Consider the following 15,755-nt stretch of genomic DNA (forward strand, 5'->3'; position numbering starts at 1 on the left):
TAAGCTTGAATTATACAGCTTTAGAAGAGCATTGAAAATTTTGTACACTGTAATTCCCACATAGGTGAAACAACTTTAGAGCTTTCCTGTTACTACCACGTTTGTAGTGATACATTTATCGCAGCTTTTATATATTTCGCAGAAAGAAAAGAAAAATATTCGAAAGATTTTCCAGACCTATTTATTAAAGAGTGATATAAGCTTCTAGACTTCTTCTAGGAAGCTTTATACGATATTAAATTGTTTTTGATTTAAACTTTATAGAAGCTGTTAAATATTAAATAAAGACTTTTCCGTAAAAAGCTTTTATATATACAACAAATCAGAAAATTGTAAAAACCTTTTTTTGCTGTATCTAATTATTATAAGAAAGAAGATATAAGATTTATTACAAAACCGCAATATCGAAAGCTCTTCGTACAGAACCAGATATGATATATATAAACTTTTCAATTATTTATTGCATATAAAAGCTTTCGAAAGGATCAATTAATCTCTGAATATGTAATTATCATGGACTAAAAAAGCTCTTTAAAGTAAATCTTCTAAAAGCTTTTTTTAATTGAAAATTTGAGAAGCTGTATTAAAAATGTTTTAGAGATTTAAATTAATTGTATAAAAGCTGCCTCATTTTCAGTCGAAAGCTTTCCAAATTATTGAAAATATTATAGTTGCGAATTATAAAAGCTTTCCTAGTATTGTAAGAAACATTTCAATTCTATGATCATCGAGTTTCTGAATATATAACTTTTATGGTACAAAAAAGCTCTTAAGAAAATCTTCTTTAATTTCGGTAAATGAATTTTCCAATTCTTACAATGATCATCGATCTCTAAAAATTTAATAAGAACTAAGTGTATGCTCTTGAAAAGCTTTTTTTAAATTTCTTTGTTGTAAACTGATTCAAAATTTTATCGAAATAATTTAACCATGTTCAAACTATAAAAGCTTTTAATACCGGTTCGTATTATATTTGAGTATTTTGAGAACAGTAACACAAAAGCTTTGCAATGGATCTCTTTGCAAAATTATAGTAATAATATAAAGCTTTTGAATGATAATTTATTTTTAAGAAATATTTTCTTAAAAATGTTAATTTAAAATATTTGTGATGACCTAGAGCTTTGTGTGAGCTCTAGAAAATTTTAAGCGTACCAAAAGCTTTCATGAGTATTTCAAGTATTTGATGATCCTAGAAAATTGTAACATTGTACTGCAGTGAAATAGAAGCTTTAACTAAATAAATGGAAGATTTGAAAATATATTACAATAAGGAGCTTTCTATATATATATATATATATATATATGTTTTAAATGTGTATTTAAAAAAGTTCTTTAATTGATGGGATATTTTTGGGAACCTATATTTTCTAAAATAACAAAGTAAAACAGAGAGAAAACGAGAGAGCACTTGACAGATATGATTTTTTTTTAAGTTAGAAACCATTTCAAGTTCGTCGAGTTGGGGATTTTAGATTTATGTTTTTAAGGCGGGATTGGATTTCTGTTTTTTTTTTAGTTCTTTCAAAAGAAGAATTTTTCAATTTAATCAAAATTGTAATTAACGGAAAATAATAATGAAAATTATTTCCGTTTAAAATTTTTCTTTTTCCTTGAAACTTAGGCACAAATTGTTTTTGTTGTTATTGTTTTTTGTTTTACAAAACGGGGAAAATTTAAATATTATTTAACATAATTTAAGTACATTATTAGTTGAAAATAATGCCAAAAGCTTTAGAGGGTCATGGGTATCTTAAGACTCCTAAAGCTTTCAAATACTCTTTAATTTAAAAAAGGAGTATTATTTTTGTTGTGGGAGGAAGGAAACAAAAGAGAGCGATTGAGTTTCTCTTTTTTGTCCTATTCATAAAAGTAACGAACAACTTTCACGGGAAAGCTTTTATTCGTTGTTTTTTTCTGGTTTTCAGTTTAGTTCGTTGTAAAACCTAAAGCATCCTTCTTAGGATGTTTTCATTTTCTTGAAGGGGTTTAAGACCAGGGCGCTATTTGCTGCACCGGGAGCAGTGGCTGTGACCGCAGCAGCTGCTGCAGCATATTGAGCGGCGGAGGGATGTGTGGCAATACCGGCTGGCAGGGCAGTTGCCGCCGTTGGCAAGGCAAATTGATAGCCCGGCATCATGCCGCCGGGAAAGAAATAAGCTGCCTGTTGTTGTTGTTGCTGCTGATGCTGGGCCTGGACCTGTTGCTGCTGTTGTTGCTGAGCATGGGCCTGGGCCTGTTGTTGCAAAGCGGCATATTGAGCATGGGCGGCATATTGTGTTTGGGCGGCATATTGTGATTGAGCGGCGGCAGCTGCTGCCTGTATGGTCATGGGTTGACCACGCATGAGGGCAGCATTTTGAGCGGCTGCAGCAGCTTGCATGTAACTTGTGGCAGCCGTTGCCGGCCGTTGCAGCAAGGCGGCAGCTTGTGTGGCAGCAGCATTGCTGGCACCATGTACAGGTGTTCCCACCTGGCTGGTTAAACCTGAATTGGGCAAGGCGCTAAGACTGCGCATTTGAGCCGCGGCGGCAGCTGCTGCAGCCGCTTGCTGTTGGGCAGCATGGGCCTGCATAATGGCCGCCTGTTGAGCCATCATATTGGGTGGTGGCACGGCGGTGTTGTGGCCCGTCATAAAGGCCTTGTTGAAGGTCAGACTGGGATAGGCCACTGGGGCTGCGGCCGCCGTAAGTGGCTTACCCGTCAACGAAGTGGCACTGGCATTAGCCACCTTCACAGCATTGGCATAATTCTTTTGTGCCACTTCCTTGGCCAGGGCGGCGGCATCAGCATAATAGCCACCACCCGAGGCACTGCTACTGACACTGGGATAAGCACTGTAGCCATAGGCTGTGCTGTACGAAGGTACTGTGATAGCTTGTGAGGTGTAGTGGGCGACCGTAGCCGCAGTGGATGCTGGCAAAGAATTGGCATAACTGGTCATTACCGAGCCATAGGGTGAGGCTGAGGAGGTAGCGGCAGCTGCCACGGCAGCATTGTACGATTGTTGATACAAACGTTGCATATTCTGTTGGGCCTGATAGGCATTGGTAACCACCGAAGAGGTGACCGGCAATGGAGGTGTCGGCAAAATGCCTGTCGAAGTGTGGCCCGAAGCGGTGTTTGTGGTGGTGGCATAGCCATTTTGTAAAGGTGTCTTGGCATGACTGTTAGCAGCCGAAGCTGTGCTTTGGTCGACATGCGACAAATTAGAATCATGATGGCCATTAAGAGCCTCTTTGTTGGACGGTGGTGATTTGGCATTGCCATTCATATAGACATGAGTATTGTTAGCTTGTGTTGGTGTGTTAGTAATGCCCTCGGACTTGTTATCCTCATTATCTGGCTGCTCTGTGTTACGATTACTGTTGCAATTGCCATCGGCAGCAGCAGGAGCAGCGGAGTCGGTTTTAGATGGTGACACATTTGAATCGGAGTTTTCTAAGGAATTGCTAGTCGTGTCATTCTGACCATTACATGACTCCGAATTTTTCGAAGATTCCGTAGCATCGGTTTCTCCTGCTGATGCTACTGCCGAGGCTTCATCTGTGCTATTATCAGGATGGGGACTCAACTTAAGACTAGTGCTATTATTTAAATTATTATTAGCATACGATAGACAATTATTATTATTACTATTATTGTTGTTGTGATTGTTTTCACAGTTGCTGTTGTTGTTGTTGCTATTTTCATTACTACTACTAGAATTCAAATTGTTGTTGTCATTACTGCTAGCATTATTTACGGACAAATTACTATCGGTACTACTACTAGCAGTAGTTGGTGTTGTTGTTGTCGACATTTCATTACAACTATTGTTATTTAAAAGTGTGGTGGTGTTGTTGTTGTTGCTGTTGTTACTGTCTGAGGATTGGGATTGTTGTTGTTGTGTGGGTGGTGGTGGTGGAGGAATATTGGTATTTAATAATGTTTGGCCATTCGAACCAGTTGCGGAATTTGAGGATGATGTGGAATTGGAGGAGGAGGACAGAGAGGACAAGGCATTTGTTGATGATTGTGTGGATGTTTGTAAATACAGCTGTTGTTGTTGCTGTTGGTGTAGGTGATATTGGTGTTGTTGTTGTTGGTGGTGGTGTGTTAAATTAGCACCTAATAATGCTGACGAAGTTGTTGCTGTTGTTGTAGCAGCAGCAGCACTAGCAACATTAGCAGCAGAATTACAATTGATAATATTGGTAGTAGTAGTAGTTGTATTACAATTGGTAGTAATATTGGTATGGGTAGTAGTAGGAGTAGCAGTAGTAGTAGAAGAGCTTGTGCTATTTTGAGTTGGATACTCACATGAGACTGGTACAAATGGCTGCTGTAATTGCATTAACTGTTGGTATGTTGTTGCACCGGGATACACAGGAATGCCAGATTTTTCAGCAGCAGGACGTTTGATTGGTACCATGCCAGAGTAAGCCTAAATGGGGGAAAAATTAAAATAATTAATAATTTTGGATTAATTAAATTTGTTATAATAACAAGAACACAATATGACATAAAAGAATACAAGAATACAAAGAAATAAAAATAAATAATAAAATTGGGGGATATATAGATTACATAAAAATATTTATATACAAAATATATAACAATATAATTAATAAAATAAAATTATTTAAATATGAAATATTTAACAATATAATAAATCGAAAAATATAACTTGTTAATTTTTAATTAGAAACAATTGTATAGTTGTGTTAGTCAAAAATGAATTCAAACTAATAATAACAACAACATGTCAAGCTTTTATACATAAAAAATATAATTTTTATTAGCATCAATAAGAAATAAATAAAAAACTTTATAAATTACAGGCCAAGGATTTTTAATTTCTTTTAAATTTATCGACCTGAAATATTTCTTCTATACATAAACTGCTTTGCTAGCTCATTTTTTTCCCATAAAGAACAAACTATTCTTTTTCCCGAAGAAAAATATTTTTCCCCCAAAAATAAATAATCTCAGTTTTATAAAAATTAATCATAAAGAGAAAAATAAAATACTGAGACCGGAGTTCTTTTCTATAGGAAAAAAGTGTTCAAGGGTTTCGTTAAATAAGCTGCCTGCAGGTTTTGATGGACCTGTTGCTGCTGATGACCATAGATCTGCGCCCATTGCTGCAAAGCGGCATATTGGGATTGGGCACCATGTTGTGTTTGGGCGACATATTTTGATTGAGCGCTGTTAGTTATTGCCTGTATGACCATTGGTTGGCCACACACAACTTTTTTCGGGGATTACGAAAAGCGTTTACTATTTTTAAGAAATATTTTTTTGGATTTGGATTTTTCAAAAATAATTTTTTTTGGGAACTTTGTGGAGAGTGGATTTTTAAAAATTATTTTTCGGGGACCCTTGTGAAGAATGGAGCCCCAAGAGTTTGTAACGCCGCGAAATATTGGTCCTAGACCCACCTTTAAGTATACCGATCGTCTTATCTCGACTAGCTGAGTCGATCTAGAAATGTGTGTCCGTTCGTCCGTCTGTCCATTATAAATTGTAAACACGATACAGACCACAGTTATGGACCAATCATCACGAAATTTTGCATGTAGGATTGTTTTTGGTAAAAATCGGTTCATATTTAGGGGATGAAATGGACCAAATACTAAATTTTTGTCGGTTTTTCTGGTGCTCCAGAGGCCGCAATTATCCCCCGAACATCGTGAAATTTTACATGGAGAAGGGGAGAATAAACATGCCTGTTTTGATAAAGATCGGTGAATATATAGCGGGTCAAATGGACCCTGACTTTTGTGTGAGAAATAACAACATTTGGATTCTACGGCGTATAATTACTCCTAAAGGACATAGACCCGAGAAATTGATAGTATATTCAAGAGGGGTGGCTGACCTTTAAATTGATACCAATTATATTGTCGTATGTTCTCGGATCTGGGAGTTACACTTAAATATTTACAGGTGCTTACGTATTTAGATATTATATAGTAACCCTTACCACACAAGAGTGCGGAAATATAACGCTGACCGATTTTTTTAAAAAAATGTTTTTCGTAGATCTTTGTTAGGAGTGGGATTTTAAATTTTTTCAGGGACCATAAAGAAGCGTGGATTTTTGTAAAATGGTTTCCAGGGATCATCATATTTTTCAGGGACCATCCAAAATTAATTTTTGGGGATTTTTTAAATTTTTTTTAGGGGTCCTGGATTTTTTAAATATTTTTTTTTTTTTTGGAGACCACATATCAGCAAGGTTTTAAAAAATAGGGGACCATCTAGAATTGTGATTTTTTTAAAGATTTTTCTGGGACTATTAACAGAGTGGATTTTTCTAATGAGTATTTTGTCGATACAAAATGTGGACATGATTTTATTTTATTTATTATTGTTTTTTTTTTTTTTTTGGGTTTTGAAAAAAGTGGCCTTTCGATGATTTTATGAATTTGAAAAGAATAATTTTTCGGTCCGGTTTCTGTTTTCTATATAAAATGGGTCTGAAGATTTTTTTATTGGAAGAAACAGCAGTTTTGAAAATAGAACAAAGTGGACAGCTGCTGTTGAATAAAAGTGATTTGTTGTATAGAAAATACTGTTCCGCATTTCAAAGGTTGGACTTCAGGTTCTGAGCATTTTTTCTGTAGAAAAACTGGCTCCTTATTATTAGATTTCTGAGTGTTTGCCCTCATATTTCCTCAGGTGTTTGTAGATTTTTTCTATCAAAAAATATTGGAAAGATATTTTCATAGGAACATGTCCTTAGATATCAAGAATATGGTTATATAGAAAAAACATTATCGTCAGGACTTGACAATTTTTTTATTTATAAAAAATTACTCTCTGACCTGTAGGACATGGAGTTTTTATAAAACTGCTGTAGTTTTTGTTACAAAAAAAATAAGGATTTATGTTTGAAAAAAAAATTTCTAAGTGCTGTCGAAAATATAGTTCCGAACTTCAAAATTTTTTACCCTAAGGCTCTAAGCATTTTCTCTCTAGAAAATTTGTTTCTTAGCACTTTTCCACAAACTGAAAATTTATAATATCAAAATTAAATTACTAATTTTTTTTTTAAATATATACAAAATAAAATTTCAATATTTAAAACAAAAAGCATTTTCTACATACATATTTATATATATTTTTTTACATGCTTACAACAAACAAACAAAATACTTACGAAATTCTCATAGTAAAATGAACCAACCGCTTTTACATCCATCTGAGGGAGGATCAAAAGTAGGGAGGCAATAAGCATATGCAATAGCGTACACGGGCACACATACAAATATACAAACACAATGTGTTTGAACAAATATTGGAGAATTTCGTTTTTAATTTTTCGTTGTATGACACCGAAGAAGATGACGACGACGTCGAAGTCGATGTAGAAGAAGAAGCAAATGTTGTACAACATGATGGTGTTGCCAAACGATGTTGTTCAATTACAAGGAGATTGGTGTAAATATTGGATGCATGTGGTTGGTTGGGTGTTCGAGATGGAGAGAGCACACACACACATATACACACAAAGTGCGATGCATGGAAACAAAAGAAGAGCATACAATGGTAGGAATAATGGTAACAGCAGGAGTTTATCCATACAGCAATAGTAGTAGTAGTAATGGTTGTAGTTGTTGTTGGTGTTGCAACGCAAAAAATTATGTTAAGACAACAACGGGCGGTTGATTGGTTCGTTTGTTGTTTCCAACGAAGAAAGCATAACACAACAGCAGTTTACAGTTGTTGTTCGTGTATTAGTGTAGAGAACAGTTTAATTCAGTTGTTGCAATTGCACCAAGTGTACATCGGTAGCCGTGACAGAAGTAGCAATTGTTGTTGTAGTTGTAATGGCATTCGTTGGGAAAAATTCAAGCAAGCAGTTATGTTGTAGTCGTGTTGACCCACATTAGTGTGGATATTTATAGGTTCATCGACAAATGCCAAGACATGAAGACGAGGACGACGACGACAATGGCGTTGATGATGATGATGAGGATAATAATAATGCAGACGAAGAAGACGACATCCAACGGCATTGTTGTGTTATACAGCATATAATGTTGATTATATAGCATGTTATTTAAATTTGGCATTTTTTGATCGTTGTTTTTGTTGTTGCAAAATGAAAGGGAAATTTGTTGTTTTTGTTGTAGCATTTTGATAAGGCCATGATATGATGGTTAGCATTGTTACAATTTATACATCAACATTATTATTACAAAAATGGCAACATGGTTTGTTTGTAGGGCAGTTAGGAAGAAACACAAAAAAAGAGAAAGAAGGGAAGAGAAAAACACTTTTGTTAGTTATATTCTAGCAAATTTGTAATGGGGGAAAATATATGTTATAATTACTAAATGTTTAAAAATATATATTGTGTTAAATACTGGTCATATATAGGTAAATACAAATAATTGACTAGAAAAATATAATATAAATAATTTTTATCAAAAATATAATATTGCTAAAATATTTATAAAAAATATAAAAATAAAAAAAAAACAATTAAATAATCTAATATAATTGAACGAATTATTAGGAAACTGATATGACTTTAAAAGAGAAAGTGTTCAAATAATATTGCATTGATACTGAATAGTAAAGTGGTTTCCTGATGGGGAACAATCTAAAGAGATTTTTTAAATCTTAGATCTCGCTATATTATATATTTAAAGGGCTTTTTAAATATTTGTTTATTTCCGAAAGGTCTTTTCAACAAATATATGTGAATAACTATGAGACATCAAATAGTTACCATAAAAAGCGGTCTGCCACAGCAATAATATGCTATGAAAAAATATTATTTTTAGGGTCATCAGAGCTACGGCCATACAAGTTAAGACACCGCCCGGTGACCACCGAGAAGCGTGGATTTTTTTAATATAGATTTCAGTGACCATATATAGAGGGGAATTTTTTAATTATTTTTCGGGGCCCAGAAGCGTGGATTTTTTAAAATTTATTTTTCGGGGAATATCGTAAATAATGGATTATTTTAAAGAATATTTTATAGTACTAGCAAAAATTGTGAATTTTTCTAACGAATATTTTTCAAGGATCTTTTAAACAATATTTTTCAGGGACTATCAAGAAGCGTCGATTTTTTAAATAATATTTGTCGATACAAAAAGTGGTAATGAGATTTTCCTCTGATTTTATGAATTAGAAAAGATTATTATTGTGGTTTTTTCTACAGAATTATATTACTAAGGGTTTGCTATTGAAAAAATATACGAAAATATCCAGAAACTAAAAAAAAATTAATGAATTCAAAAGTTTTGTCCCTGCTGAAAATAATTTCTCAATTTCGAGCCTCAGAACATCTAATTATTCTTTTCACCACACTGTGGTAAGGGTATTATATCTTTGTGCATATGCTTGTAATAGGCAAAAGGAAACGAGATAGACACATGTGTGTTAAGTTTCGTTAAAATCGGTTCAGATTTAGATATATCTCCTATATATATTTTCGATTTAATAGAAATGGTGCACCAAAGTCCATATATACCTTTCGATTTGGACGAAATTTGACATAGCGTACTGAACTGAGCCTAGAATGATGCGTGTAAAATTTTGTGCAAAATCGGTTTAGATTTAGATATAGCTCCTATATATTTTTTCGTCCGATTTTATGTAAATTGTGCACCAAAGTCCCTATATATATTTCGATATGTACGAAATTTGGCGTACTGTACTGAGCTGAGTCTAGAATAATGTCTACCAAGTTTCGTAAAAATCGGTTCAGATTTAAATACAGCTCCCATATATTTTTTCGTCCGATTTTAGGTAAATGGTGCACCAAAGTCTCTTTATATCTTTGGATTTGCACGAAATTTTGCATATCGTACTGAATTAAATCTGGAATGATGTGTGCTAGTTTCGTGAAAATTGGTTGAGATTTAGAAATAGCTCCCATACATATTTTCGTCCGATTTTATGTAAATGATGCACCAAAGCACCTATATTTCTTTTGATTTGCACGAAATTTTGCATAGCGTACTGAATTGAATCTAGAATGATGTGTGTTAAGTTTCCTGAAAATCGTCTGATTTATGTAAATAGCCCAGTCCGACTTTACTACTTTCCTTACAGGTTTTGGAATACGTTATGGATTTAAGGAGATAATATTTTTCAGGACTATCAATCGTTTATCAATCTATTAATCTTTGCTAAATTAATTTTTGTTTTTAATAAACTATTTTTCTGCTATACTTTCCCCTTGGCCATATCAGTCCTTCATTGCAAAATATAACAACAAATAGTATTATTAAATAATTTATGTAATATTTACTCATATATATAAAATAATATAAAAAAGAAATTACTGGTGATTATCAGATGGGGGTAAACCAGGAATAGCAGTAGGTACTATATTTTAGGCATTAAATTATTCAATTAATTTGTTTATATAAATATATTTAAAGAGCATTTAGCAAAAGCTTGTAAATATTTTTTAAAAATAAAATAATGCATTCAATAGCAATAAATATATCAGAAAAAAATATAAAAATTAAATAATATTGATAAATATATTATTTAATATAATACATTAAACAAATTTAATTGAAATAAATAAAAATTATATATATATATATATATATATTTTAATTATAAAAATTATTCAAAATTTGTATCTTTGTTCTGCCCTGCACTCCATCTCCAAAGTATGTAAATTTCGAGCAATCAAATTTACCCCAAAGCAAAAGTCAACTTTCTGCACACTCAACCCAAAGTTTGCTGGTAACTATGACATTTTTCAACACACGCACTTTCTTTCATTCTAACCCTCCTCCATCCCTCGCCCACGCTAACTTTTTCACCTTTTAAATTAAGTGTAGGTATTCACTTAATAATATTTCAATTATCTACTTAATCATATTAATTAACACTTGTTTTTGATTTGATTTATTATCCCTGATGATATTGTGATACACATTACGAGAGAGATAACAAACACACGCACACACTCACATATACATACATAGATATTATGTTTTATGGCGGTATATTGTATAAATATCAAAATTTCAAAATAATGGCGAACCAAATGAAAGGGGTAAAACATTGGACATATAATGTAAATATAACATAAACCCCTATGTACACCTAGAAATTATGGGAGTTGATTACCCTCGAAACAGAATTTTTGGCGGATCATACTTGTTACTAAAATCCAGTATATCGGAATACAAAGAATGGACTCATAAAAAGATAGTTAAAATTAATATGATTGTCAATTTTTTTTTATTTGGGTCTATTGGGATTTGGTACCAATTTTCTCCCCTAAAACTTCGATATAGGTAGATGGTGTGAAAGGATATAGTATTCTATATAAAATTCTTGTATATGATGCCATACAAACTAATTTTCTAAATATTACATTTAATAATATAATCTCAATACCAAATTGGGTAAATAAATCCCATATTTTGATGTTTTGGTGTCTTGTCAATTTTGGGTCAAATTACCCTCAAATTTGTTATCTTAGGAGGAAAATATCAAAGGGAAAAAATGTTATTTACCAAAATTTACTATAAGTCATCAAACAAAAGAATTGGGTATATAATACAAACAAAGAAAATATCATTGGAAATTAATGGGTTAATTTTGGTACTAGAATTTATTGTGGTTCAAACAAAAACAAAAAAAAATATATATATCATTGGAAATTATTGTGTTAATTTAGGTATCAGAATTTATTGTGGTGTATATTTGGTCTTTTATGATTTGGTACGAAAAATGTCCTTAAAAGTTCGATTTAGGAAGGTGGTGTAAAAGGAAATATTATCAAATTTTATTACGAGTCCCCAAACAAAATATTTTAATCGGGATAATATTTAGCAAGAAAAATTCAATAATATTTTAGGCATATTATTTAGATTTTTTGAATTTTGATCCAAATTAACCTCAAAACATAATTTTTGGGGAATGGTTTCAGAAGGAAAAATATTCTTTATTTCAATTCATTAGGTGTCTTCGACCAAATGGCATCGGTATATATAATATATACAAATAAAATACCATCGGAATCTAATTAGAGTGGTAATTTTACTATAAAAATGTATTATGGTGTAAATTTGGGTCTTTTTCGATTTGGTACCCATTTTTCCCCTAAATGTTCTATTTAGCTAGATGACCTAAAATAAAATATTACTCTACACTAAATTCTACTGTGGGTCTGCAAGCAAAATATTTTTGTTGCTATTATATTTAACAAAATAATCTCAAAGACAACTTAGGTTAAAATTTCAGATTTTTAATTTTTTGGTTTATTTTCAATTTTGGGCCAAAATACCCTCAAAACGTCATTTTTGTGGAATTTTATTAAATGAAAAATTTTTCTATACTAAAATTCATTATAAGATTCGGAACAAAAGAAATCGGCACATATAACATAAACAGAGAAAATGCCATTGCAAATAACTGTAAATATCAATTTTGTTATAAAAACATATTAAGGTGTGAATTTGGGTCTTTTACGATTTGGGACTAACTTTCGACCGAAAACTTCGCTTTAGCTAGCTGACGTAAAGGGGAATAATGTTCTACACTAAATTCGACTATGAGTCTCCAAGCAAAATATTTCTGTAGTAATTATATTTAAGAATATAATCTCAAAGACAATTTGGGTTAAAATTTCAGATTTTGATTTATTTTTTTTTTTTTTTTTTTTTGATTATTTTAAATTTTAGGCCAAAATACCCTCAAAACGTAATTTTTGGGGAATTTTATTAAAGGAAAAAATATTCTACACTAAAATTCACTACAAGTCTCCAAACAAATGAAATCGGTATATATAATATATACAAACAAAATACCATCGGAATTTAATTAGATTGGTAATATTATCCTTAAAATTTTAATATGGGTTAAATTTTATTATGAGCCTCCGAACAAAAGAATTTTGTAGATATAATATTTAAACATATTTTCGCAAATTTAAATTTTTAAAACTTTAATTTAGCCAAATGGTTTTAAAGGAAATAATATTCTACGCTAAATTTTACTATGAGTCTCCAAACAAAAGAACTATATGTAATATATAATATCGTTAAACATTGGTAATTTTACTAATAAAAAAAAATCAAATTTTCGCCCTAAAAAAAAAATTAGGTATAATATTCTACGCTAAATTTTAGAAAACAAAAAAATATATATTTTTGAATAACAATTTAGGTAAGGAAAAAATATATTTTTAAATAATTTGGTCTATTTTCAATTTGGACCAATTTGATTTCCAAAACTTCAATTTTAGGGCAAGTTATCAAAGGAAAAAATATTCTACACTAAAATTTACTATAAGTCTTCGACCAAGTGTAATCGGTATTTTTAATATGGACGTAGAAAATAGCATTCGAAATAATGAAAGTGTGAATTTTATTAAAATATTTATTATTGTGCAAATTTGGTTCTATTTCTGATTTTGTACAACATTTTCGCTTAAAACTTTAATTTATCCAGTTAAAATATTTAAAAAAATTGAATAACGTTAAGGAAATAATATTCTACGCTAAATTTTACTATGAGTCTCCAAACAAAAGAACTTTGTAGTTATAATATTTAAAAAAATTGAATAACAATTTAGTAAAGAAAACATAAATTTATAAAATTTAAAATTATTCTACACTAAAATGCACTATAAGTCTAACTGAACAAAAGAAATTGGTTTTATATACAAAATATATATACTAAAAATTTCAAGGAAATACGTATATATAACATATACAGAAAAAAAATCGTTTACAATTTCGGTATGTGTGTTAATTTCGTTCAAAAGGGGTTTATTTTCAATTTTAAATTTTCAAATGGATCTAATCTGAATTTTGGTAAAAATGTTTGATTTCCTAAAAGTTCTTATAATTTTCTAATTTACTATAATTGTAAGTGTATGAGTGCAGAGCAGAAACTGTATTGAAATTTATATTAATTTGAGCGAAGTAGATTAAAAATTTGAAATTAGAATTTTATAAAATATTTAAACATTTGTAAAATATTAAAATTGTTTATCAATATGTATATAAGTAATATCATGCAGTTAGTATATAAATTATATAAAAATGTATATATTTTCATTAAATAAAGTATGTTGTATTAAATAGTTTTTTTTAACAAAACATCTGCAAACCATATTTACTTAACGAACTCAAAATCTAAAAACGGGGGCTACACAAATTAACCACAATAACTTACAACACAACTGGTATATATGTATATATATGTAAAAAATAATAATAAAACAAATACACACAAACTAACAACATAAGAATAAACACAACAAGGAAACAATATATAATAATAATGAGAATAAGGAAACAACATATAAAAAGAATAAAAGAAAAGAAGAAGAAGAAAAAATTAAAATACCAATTGAAACATGTCTGTATCGGCAGCACGTTTCTTGCCCACTTCAAGGGTATGCTGTTGTTGTTGTTGTTGCTGTTGTTGGCCTAAAGTCATTGCAGCCACAGCTGCAGCATTGGCAGCAGCCGCTGCTGCTGCAGCACTAGCCATAGTTGGCTGCTGATGTTGTTGTTGTAGTGACTGTTGTTGATGAGTGGCCATAAGTGCAGAACCGTTGAGGGTATTGGTGGTGGTAGTCGTTTGATGTTGTTGTTGAGTTGGTGGTGGTGGTTGTTGTTGTAGGTGATGATGTTGTTGTTGTAATTGTTGTTGCAGATGTTGTTGTTGGTGGTGGTGATGATGTGACAAAGTTGCAGCGGAAACGGAAACAGGTGCAGTCTAGTTGCAATCATGTGCGTGTGTAGGTTTTACATTTCATTTGTGGGTGTGTGTATGTTTGGTGGTGGTGTGGTGTGTGAATGCGTGCATAATAAGTGCCACAGCATTTTTTTGATGTGCATACATATGCATACGTGTGTCAACATAAAATTCCACATATATGTAATAATCACATATGTATGTATACGAAAATAAAAGTATGAAAGAAATACATATCCACCCCATACACCCACAATGAAATTACACGCAACATAATACACGTAAATATATATATTCCATTGAAAATATTTTGTAAATGAGAGAGTTTTTTTGCCATGTTTTTTTTTTGTTCGGATTTTTGTTGTTGTTGTTTATTTTTGTGTGCGAAGTTAATTTAATGGTTGATTCATTTGCGTATAATTAAACAAGTTGTTGTAGTATTTTTTGTTTGTTGTTGTTATCGTTTTGTAAATCAGTGTTTTTTCCCACCAATAAGCAGTAGTTATTTGGTGTGTGTGTGCGAGTGTGCAAATTTATTATTTTCCAGTAAATTAATTTATTTTAATTAATAAATTAATTTTATTTGTTTTATGGATGAAGTCAAAATGAGTTTCAGTTTTTTTGTTTTGGTGTGATTTGAGTTTGTAATTATTTGTGTTTGTTTTTTCCGAAAATACCATCCATCGTAGAAGCAGTTTTTTTTTTTGTTTTTTAGAAGGCAGTAGAAGTGGCAAAAATTTATAGTCGGTTTTTTTTGGTGAAGAAATGAAGTAATTAGGTACATAAAAATCATAAAAGAAAAAGAGAGAAAAAAAGAAAAGACAAAAATATACAAAATAATTTAAAAAAATTGTTGAATTTTTTGAAAACAATTGTTTTTGTTGTAGAATAAAATTGCTTTTGTGTGGCTGTAGTGGTGTAGTTTTTTGTATTGTCTGTAGCTTAAACATATAGGTTAGAGATAGTGTGATGGTGTTAAGTAGTTGGCGGCATATGCAAAAGTTAAAGTAAATGTGTTCAGTAGTTTTTTTAGATTTTTTATCATTAAAGGAAGGTCATACAAAATG

General features: G+C 31.4%; 1 protein-coding gene across 1 annotated transcript in view; it reads right to left on the minus strand.

Annotated features, from left to right (window-relative positions):
- Positions 1–1,960: 1,960 nt before the first annotated feature.
- The window catches only part of LOC133329764 (myb-like protein I), a 41,281-nt gene continuing 27,486 nt past the window's right edge, over positions 1,961–15,755 (minus strand). The window contains exons 4-7 of the mRNA XM_061538230.1: positions 14,335–14,709; positions 7,148–7,189; positions 4,109–4,426; positions 1,961–4,051 (exon numbers count right to left, since the gene is read on the minus strand). Of these exons, the coding sequence (XP_061394214.1) occupies positions 1,961–4,051; positions 4,109–4,426; positions 7,148–7,189; positions 14,335–14,709 (2,826 nt within the window). The remainder of the gene's footprint in view (positions 4,052–4,108; positions 4,427–7,147; positions 7,190–14,334; positions 14,710–15,755) is intronic.

The sequence above is a fragment of the Musca vetustissima genome, unplaced genomic scaffold (genome assembly GCF_032173495.1).
Source record: "Musca vetustissima isolate MV318-11 ecotype Yass unplaced genomic scaffold, APGP_CSIRO_Mvet_v1 utg58036, whole genome shotgun sequence".
NCBI lineage: Eukaryota > Metazoa > Arthropoda > Insecta > Diptera > Muscidae > Musca > Musca vetustissima.